This window comes from Chrysochloris asiatica, unplaced genomic scaffold (assembly GCF_000296735.1).
Source record: "Chrysochloris asiatica unplaced genomic scaffold, ChrAsi1.0 scaffold00350, whole genome shotgun sequence".
NCBI classification, from domain to species: Eukaryota; Metazoa; Chordata; class Mammalia; order Afrosoricida; family Chrysochloridae; genus Chrysochloris; species Chrysochloris asiatica.
In genome coordinates this window covers 1,568,058-1,577,658 of record NW_006408868.1, presented here as the reverse complement: position 1 = coordinate 1,577,658, position 9,601 = coordinate 1,568,058, and the positions used below count along the sequence as shown (strand labels likewise).

General features: G+C 41.1%; 1 protein-coding gene across 1 annotated transcript in view; it reads left to right on the top strand.

The window, feature by feature from the left end:
• Positions 1-1,798: 1,798 nt before the first annotated feature.
• The window catches only part of NEK4 (NIMA-related kinase 4), a 73,639-nt gene continuing 65,836 nt past the window's right edge, over positions 1,799-9,601 (top strand). The window contains exons 1-4 of the mRNA XM_006876056.1: positions 1,799-2,055; positions 4,422-4,688; positions 5,979-6,176; positions 6,311-6,418. Coding sequence (XP_006876118.1) covers positions 1,963-2,055; positions 4,422-4,688; positions 5,979-6,176; positions 6,311-6,418 — 666 coding nt within the window. The 5' untranslated portion in view covers positions 1,799-1,962. The remainder of the gene's footprint in view (positions 2,056-4,421; positions 4,689-5,978; positions 6,177-6,310; positions 6,419-9,601) is intronic.

Below are 9,601 nucleotides of genomic sequence, written 5' to 3'. Positions count from 1 at the left end.
ATCGAGTCAGTTCTGACACATAACGACCCTGTGTAGGGTTTCCAAGGAGCAGCTGGTGAGCTTGAACCACCAATGTTGCAGTTCAAATGGCTTTGCAGTCTGGCGCATTAACCCATAATGCCACACTAGGTGCCATCAAATTGGTTCCGACTAATAGCAATCCTGTGCACAATAGAACAAGACACTAGAGCCCATTGATGCTGCCACTGTGACAATCCATCTCATTGGAGGTCTTGCTCTGTTTCACTGACTCTACACTTTACCAAGCATAATGTCCTTCTCCAGGGACTGGTCCCTCCTGATAACACATCCTAAGTATAAGTCTTACCATACTGGCTTCTAAGGAGCAATCTGGCTGTACTTCTTCCAAAATAGATTTGTTTATACTTCTGGAAGTCAGTGGTACTTTTAATATTATTTTCTAACACATAACTCAAATGCATCAATTCTTCTACTATCTTCCTTATTCATTGTCCCATTTTCACATGCATAGGAGGCTATTGAAAATACCATGGCTTGGGTCAGATGCAGTTTAGTCCTCAGACTGACGTCTTTGCTCTTGAACACTTTAAAGATGTCTTTTGCAGCAGATTTACCTAATGCAATAATATATCACTTCATTTCTTAACTGCTGCTTCCATGAGAGTTGATTGTGGATCCAAGCAAAATGAAGTCTTTGACAACTTCAATCTCTTCTCCATTTCTCATGATGCTATTTATTGGTTTGCTATTGCTGCTAAATTGGTTCCGACTCATAACGATCCTGTATAAGGTTTTCGAGGAGAAGCTGGTGGGTTTGAACTGCTGACCTTTTGGTTCTCAGTCCAGTGCTGATCCTACAGTGCCACACCAGGAGTCCATTTATTGGTATAGTGGTGAGGATTTTTGTTTTCTTTACATTGAGGTGCAACCCATACTGAATGTTATAATTTTTTATATTTACCCATATTTTAAGTCCTCTTTGCTTTCAGCAAGCAAAGTTATATCATCTGCATATGGCATGTTAGTGAATTTTCCTCCAATCTTGATACCACATTCTTCTTTATATAATTCATTTTCTCAGATTATTTCTTCAGAATATAGATTGAATAACTATGGTGAAAAGAGTACAACCCTGGCACACCTTTCCTAATTTTAAATCATTCAGTATGGATCTACTACTGCCTTTGGTCTGTGTACAGGTTCCTCATGAGCACAATTAAGTGTTCTGGAATACCCTTTGCAGTGTTATTCATAATTTGTCATGATCCACACAGGGTCGCTATGGGTAGGGATAGATTTGACAGCACTTAACAACAACAACAGAGTCTAAAGCCTTTGTATAGTCAATTAAGCATAAGTAAACATCTTTCTGGTATTCTCTGCTTTCAGCCAAGATCCATCTGACGTCAACAGTGACATCCCTGTTTCCACCTCCTCTTCTGTTTCTGGCTGTACCCTGTGAATGTACTGTTGCAGTCCTTTCTTAAATTTTGTTCAGCAAAATTTTACTTGCATATGATATTGATGAGATATGCTTGGTTCATAGCAGGAGTCAATGAATATTCATAGAATGAATTAATAATACTTGTAAAGCGCTTACGATAAGCGGAAGCATGTGTGATTTTTTTTTTCCCCGCCACCATCCTAGCGATGGCGCTGAAGCTCAAGGTGCCTTGAGTAGAGGCTGGTGGAGACACTCTAGCCGCGCCTAGCACCTCTACTCTATGGCGAGTCTTCCAAACGCGTCAAAACTGCTCAGGCCGGCTCCCGGGAGAAGACAGAGCATGCGCGGGGTTGTGCCGGCTGGGATCGCTATGGCAGCGGCGTCGCGGTGGGCCGGGCCTCGGCTCTTCCGCCCCAGCCCAGCAGCCGCCACTGCTGCTGCCGCCGCCACTTGGGCATGAGCGGGGTCTCCCGCCATAGCTGGCTGCCATACTCGCAGCAGCCACCGCATCCCTACTGTGGGCCCTGGTCGGGAACATGCCCCTGGCCGCCTACTGCTACCTTCGTGCCGTCGGCAGGGGCAGCTATGGAGAGGTGACACTCGTGAGGCACCGGCGGGACGGCAGGCAGGTCAGCAGGGCAGGGGCCTGGTGAGGGACAAGCTAGGATACGCAAAGGGCGCCATCCAAGACCCGGGATGGTCTGAAGGGGGCTCACCTAAGATGGCACTTACTTAAAGAAATGGTCCCTGACTTCCAAGACTAGGCCTGAACCCTCATGAGTCCCAAACTCCCTGTACTTATCCTTTGTCGGATTGATATGTGTGCTTGATTTAGGAAATGTGTGTGGAGAGTGGGGGACAGGCATGGCAGTTTCTTGAGGGGCCACGTATTCTGAGGACTGAACGCATCGCCTAGCCAGTATTGCTTCTTGAATGAAGGGTCCCAGACTGCTGGACTGAAAACTCAACTCATTGTCTGCCAGCAAACCTCCTCTTACCTTTCCTATATCAGTGAATGACATCTCTAACCAATCAGTTACCCCAGCAACTGGAAGTCATACTTGCTACCCTCTTCCTCACTGATTGTATTAATTTGTCGCTAAGCCAGCAGGCTTCTCCATCTCCACTGGTACTACCCCGGTGCGGGACCTCATTGTCTCTAGTTACGCTGTAACCATGAGTTCCCTTTGCCTTCTGACTTAATCTTCTCTGATCCAGTATCCTCACTGCAGCCACAGTGATCTTTATAAATCTTAAATCTGATCTTGTCATTTTTTGCTTAAAACACTTTATGCCATCACCCCCAGGGTAATGATCCAGTTCTTTAATGTGATTTTAATATTAAGTGACCATTATGTACTGCATCAACTAGGACACTTTTGAAAGTGAAAGGGGTCCCAAAACAATAGACTTAAAACAGATGGTTTGGACAAGCTAAGAGGGAAGAGCCTGTATAAGAATAAGCACCCTCCCCCCTTTCTGTGTTATCCCAGGTTGCTCATCCATGAGGAATTTGTTCAGTAGGCATTGGGCCATTGGGTTTTTTTTTTTAGCTAAGGGTGGGAGACTGGCTATAGTAACAGCCCCTTACATTTGAGCAATAGTCTACATTTTACAGAGCATATTTATTTACATGTTTGTTGGATGAATGAGTTGTATGTATTTTCAGTTATTTGAGAACAATGTTAGGTATTAAGGGATACTGAGTTTTAGGTGGGGATAATTTTGTATGTGGGAGATCCGTGATTTTTAACCTTGCTAGGTTGGAAAAACCAATCTGTGTTGGAAGAAGTAGTCAGAATGCTCCTTAGACGTCAGGATGGCCAGACTTCATCTCTCATACTTTGGATATATTGTCAGAAGGGACCAGTCTGTGGAGAAAATAGCATGCTTGGTAAAGTGGGGGTCGAAGGAGAACAGGAAGACCCCCAACTAGATTGATTGGCACAGTGACAGCAGCAATGGGCTCAAACATACTAATGATAGTGAGGTTGGCGCAAGACCGGGCAGTGTTCCGTTCTGTTGTGCAGAGGGTTGCTATGATTTGGTACTGACTGGATGGCACCCAACAACAACAACGACAAAAGATTGAAAGGGAGTCCTGGTATGGCACTGCAGGATAATGCACTGGACCACAAGGCCAGTTTGAACCATGAGGTTGACTGTTCAACCCCACCAGCCACTCCTCAGAATCCTAGCAGCAACATACAACTGCCAACAGACTAGATCCACAGTTTGTATTAGATGCTCAAAGACTGAAAGATCCCTTTGAGTACCTAACGTAAACTGTGAATCCATTCTGTTGGCAGTTATATGCTGCTGCTTCTGCTGCTGTTGTGTGCTGTTGAACCACTTCTGACTCATAGCAACCCTGTATAGGGTTTCCAAGGCTATAAACCTTTATGAGAGCAGAAAGCCTCATCTTTCTCTTGCAGAGTGGCTAGTGGATTTGAACTGCTGACCTTGTGGTTAGAAGCCCAATGCATAGCCCACTACACTACCAGGGCTCCTGTATAGTCAAGCCATATTTTATGTTTCCTTTTGAGGGTGTGGTGCTGTGGATTAATGTGTCAGACTGCAAAGTCGTTTGAACTGCAAGATCGGTGGTTCAAACTCACCAGCTTGCTCCTTGGAAACCCTATACGGTGTCGTTATGGGTTGGAATGGACTTGACGGCACTTAACAGCAACAACCACCACAGATTTTATGATTGATGCAGTGAAATACTAAGCCATTCTCATTTTTTAGCCTTTGATGAAATTGTGAAATGCAAATAAAAAGGAAAATTTTTCGTGACCCACACACAGCTATGAATCTAACCTGTAAAAAGTGTCTTCAGTGACACAAACATTTCCCCTGATTTTGTGCTTTGTGAGTAACAAAGCTAATATAAATGGCAGGCTCCTGGAGGTTGGTTTTGAGCCCTGAAATACTTGTGAATGTTTAGAACTGTATGCTGAGTTGTAAATTGTAAAACCCCATGTTTTCTTTGTAGTATGTCATCAAAAAACTGAACCTCCGAAATGCCTCCAGCCGAGAGCGGCGAGCTGCTGAGCAGGAAGCACAGCTCTTGTCTCAGCTGAAGCACCCCAACATTGTCACCTACAAGGAGTCGTGGGAGGGAGGGGACGGTCTGCTCTACATTGTCATGGGCTTCTGCGAAGGAGGTGATCTGTACCGAAAGCTCAAGGAGCAAAAGGGCCAACTTCTGCCCGAGAGTCAGGTAGTGGAGTGGTTCGTCCAGATCGCTATGGCTCTGCAGGTACTGTCCAGACTCACAGCACTCCACTGGCTCCAGGGTGGCAGGGAGATGGCACGTGGATTTTAGGACAGTCCCAAACACACACACCCTCAAATGCTTTGTTGTTGTTGTTAAGTGCTGTTGAATCGGTTCCGACCCATAGCAACCCTGTACAGGGTTTCCGAGGCTGTAAATCTTTACGGGAGCAGAAAGCCTCATCTTTCTCCTGTGGAGCGGCTGGAAGTTTCGAACTGCTGACCTTGAGGTTCACAGCCCGATTCGTAACCACTACGCTACCAGAGCTCCTCAAATACTTACATGAAAAAAATGTCTTTTTTGATACATTTTTTCATGAAGTGCACACAAACCCTCTTGTGGTAGCGTTGGAAAGTTTCTGAATGTGTGGTTTCTATATTGAACTGCACCTGGATTTCCTGCCTAATTATAGTTAATTCATTGTTTGTTATAGCAGAGTTGACAGAGTAAAGAAGGGCCATGGTAGGTAATGGCTGGTCAGCTATATCTTGCTGCAAGGAGGCAGAGCTAATAAATATGCATAAACTGGGCATTTGGTCAGGTGGCAGAGTAGGTAGAAATGCTAAAGCAGCTTGTTTCATAATGTACATGTACTCAAAAGTGGGGTGTTTATAAAACACTACCCTTGAACTGAGCAGACCTGTCCAGAATTAATTGACCTTGTTTAAATTCTAAGATAGTCTCTCTGAATAGAAATGGTCTTGCTATATTTGAAAAATATTAAGTTGAGGATTTCATGCGTCTGAGAGGAGTATACATATGACATTGTGTAAAATGCCCTTCTACCTTCAGTGAGAATTTATAAGTACATTTTAAAGTAGGTTCATGTAATGTGAAAATGGTATTAATTGTCAGGTTACCAGGTAACAATTGTGAAGGACAAAATAATGAACAAAACTTAACTTTTCTACTTTGGAGAGATATTAATCAGATTCTATACTTAAAGAGTAAAAAGCAAGAAAGTTTTGGTATAGGTATAGGTAGCTGCCTTAGTTATCTAGTGGTGCTATGACAGAAATACCACAAGTGTATGGCTTTAACAAGCAAATTTGTTCTCTGACAGTATCATCTGCGTGTCACACGTTGCGCCTTCATCTAATCCTGACACTCTATTCTTCTTCATATAGTCTAATTTCCCAGGCTGTTTACTCAGCATACAAGTTAAAGACATACAGTGGAAAGATTATCCCCTTTCCAGATCTCCTTGTTCTGTTTGAATGAGCCAGGAGTATATGTACTTATATTTAATGAAATTGCATTTCTCTCATCACTCAGTATTTACATGAGAAACATATCCTTCACCGAGATCTGAAAACACAGAATGTCTTCCTAACAAGAACAAACATCATCAAAGTGGGCGACCTAGGAATTGCCCGAGTGTTAGAGAACCAGTGTGACATGGCCAGCACCCTCATTGGCACACCGTACTACATGAGCCCTGAGTTGTTCTCAAACAAACCCTACAACTATAAGGTAGGACTGTGCAATGTATGCCGACTCACCTAGCAATTAGGACAGTATTCATAACTTCCGAACCACTAGAGTCAGGGCCGGGAATGTAAGTAAGGCATTCTGACATTTGACTCTTTACTGCTTTTCTTTCCTAGTCTGATGTTTGGGCTCTGGGATGCTGTGTGTACGAAATGGCCACCCTGAAGCATGCTTTCAATGCAAAAGACATGAATTCCTTAGTTTATCGGATTATTGAAGGGAAGGTAAAAATATTACCTAAAACTAATTTTTTTAAATGTTTGAAGCTAAGTTTATTTAATGCAGCTTTGTAAGTAGTCACTGGCAAAATCAAATAAAAATTGACAATGGGTAGATAGTTAAGGATGGTGGAACCCTTATGTGGGAAAAACTATATGGGAGGAGAAGGGGATTGATAATTTTGTCATATTGATTATAAAGGTCACTTACCAAAGAATTAGACTTTTGCCAACTTCCACCTTGCTGGTACCATAAGAAGCTGTTGATACATCTTCTCTGAAGCTTCCTATGGTTCAGTGAACACCATTTAAAAAAGGAGTCCATTGTGTTTTAATTTGTTCCAGTTGTTGATAGTTAGGATTTACAGAAAGCACTGTGGAGGCCAGCATGACGAACTTTATACATTAATTCTTATGAGGCTAGTTGCCATATGCAATGCCAGGCATCCAAGTACTATTAGGAGTTTTTTTGTTTCTTAACTTTTTATTGTGATTTGAGTGAAGACTTCCAGAGTAGATCAGTAGTTTTACACTCAACAAATTATATACTTTGTTTCATTGCAATGATTGCAGTCCCCTCCACGTACCAATAGTTAACAGGATTTACCTCTATTCATTTTAACTTGCCCTCCTCCCTGTGTTTTCCAATACCTCCATCTTTCCTCTGCGAACTTCCCTCTTGTTGTGTATTGCCTGCCCTGTCACCCATGTTAACATGTGTCTACACTCTGTCTGTGAACAATTCAACCCCAACCATCATAGTTGTTGTTGTTAAGTGCCGTCATAGAGTGTTCCTTTTATCAAGAAAACCTCTTCTTAAAATTTTAAAACCATTGGTCTCATACAATATTCTTTCTTTTGTGATTGACTAATTTCACTCAGCATAATGTTCTCCAGGTTCACTCATGTTACGAGCGGTTTCACAGATTCATCATTATTCCTCAACGTTTTGTAGTATTCCATTGTATGTATGTACCAAAGTTTATTTAACCATTCTTCTGTTGAAGAGCATTTAGGCTGTCTTCATCTTTTTGGTGTATCTCTTGTAGACAACATATTGACCGATCCTGTTTTCTTTTCCATTCTGTTCTCTTTGTCTCTTGACTGATGCATTTAAGTCACTTACATTCAGTGTAATTATTAGTAGGTATAAATTGATTGCTGTCATTTTGCTGTGTTTTTTTGTGATGATGCTGGTTTATTTTTTCCACATAGTTTTCTGTTCCAAGGTCATTTTGTTTGCGGGTTTTCTTTTCCTTTTCCTTTTTGTTGTGTTAATGTTTACTAAATCTTTCTAATTTTTCTTTTCATGTGAAGGTATGGTAATTTTATTTTAGGTTACTCTGGAATTTACTGATTTTTCTCCTTGTTTAAAATAATCTGTTTTATGTTGAAATCTACTTGACTTCCTTGCCATTTGGAAGTTCTACACTATTCCTCTTATTGCTTTGTAGTTGACCTTATTATAAATTGATATCTCTGGTTCTCTATTGTCTATCTTGTAGGTTTGTTTTACTTTAAATACTCATATATCTGGATTAAGTTCTGGGTGGTGTTGTTATATGTGTCATTCTCACACATGGTTGTGATCTACTGTTGTTGGTTCTCAGTCCAAAGAACACTCTTTAGTATCTTTTGTAAACTTGGTCTACTTATACAAATTCCTTTATGTTTATCTGGAAATGTCCTGATTTTGCCATTGTATTAAAGGGACAGCCTTGCTGGATATATGGTTCTTGGTTGGCAATTTTTTTGCCATTCAGAATTTTGTATATGTCATCCCATTTCCTTCTTGCCTGCATGGTTTCTGCTGAGAAATCAGAGCTTAATCTTATTGGTCCTCCTTTGTAGGCAACTTTTGTGTTTTTCCCAAGCTGCTCTCAGTATTCTGTCCTTGTCTTAGATTTTGGAAAGTCTGATTATTGTATGTCTTGGTGATTTTCTTTTGGGCACTAACCTGTTTGGGGTTCATTCAGATTTTTGTATGCTTACCTGTCATTCATAATGTCAGAGACGTCCTCTTCCAACAACTCTTTGACAGTTTTCTCTGTGCTTTTTATTGTCTCTTCTATTCTGGAATTCTAATCACTCATCAATTATTCCTCTTTATGGTGTCTCACATAACCCTTAGGCTGTCTTAGGATTTCTCAGTTCTCTTTTCTGATTGTTCTTCTAACATACTAGTATTGAGAGATTTATCTTTAAGCTCACTCATTTGGGTTTGCGTTGCTTCAAACCTACTCTCTTGCTCATTCATTGTATAGTCCATTTCGGAAATCTTAGTATTAATCTGGATTTCTAATAGAAGGTTTTGTAATGTTTTGAAATTTGCATTTATTTTGCATGTTTTTTCTAGAGTTTTCCTGAATTCTTCTCAATGTTTTTCTGTGTTTTGGCTTGCTTTCCTCCATCTTTCTGTCAGTCCTTTGAAGGCACTTAAATATTACTCTTTTGAGTTCTTTTTCAGTTAGTTCTGTTACCTTTTCTTCCTCAGGAATGTTTTCTGTCCCTGCATCATGGTCATTTGTTTGATCCAGTCTCTCTTGTTTCTTCATGTGAGCTAAAATTATCCATTGTCTCTGGGACATTATGGCATTGCTGTATTTGTATTCAATTGTTAACTGCTGTTGATGTTCTTAGGCTCTCACCAGCTGCTTCCTGGGAGTCTAGTTAGAGAATGGAAGTGTGTACACCGTTGGCCATTCACCATTTGTGCACCTCAGTTTAGTGTGAGTTTGGCTGGTGCTGGCTGCTGACTATTGTTGGTCATGTAGTATAGGAGCTGGTATTATCTGTTGCCCACGGGGTAGAGCTGCAGAGGGTACGGTTATGGCTGGGCTGTATGGGCAAAGTTGTTGTCAGATGGGCAAGAGGAGAAGACCCCTCTTACAACACTTACAAGAAAACAAAACAAAGTAAACAAACAAGCAACCAACAATGAAAAGAGAAAAAAGAAATAAAACAGGCAGAGAAAAAGAGGGATAGAAAAATGGAGTTATAGAAGAGAAAAATATGTGAGAAAATAAAAGGAAGAAATTAAAAAACAACAACAACAACACTTAGGAAAACCAGGGAAAGGGACAATAAAAAGAGAAAGAGAGTAGTAAAGAAAGAGCAAAAGAGAAAAGGAAGAGGGGAAATGAGAAAAAGAAGAAAAGAAGGAAAAATGAAAGTGGAGATAGAAAGTAT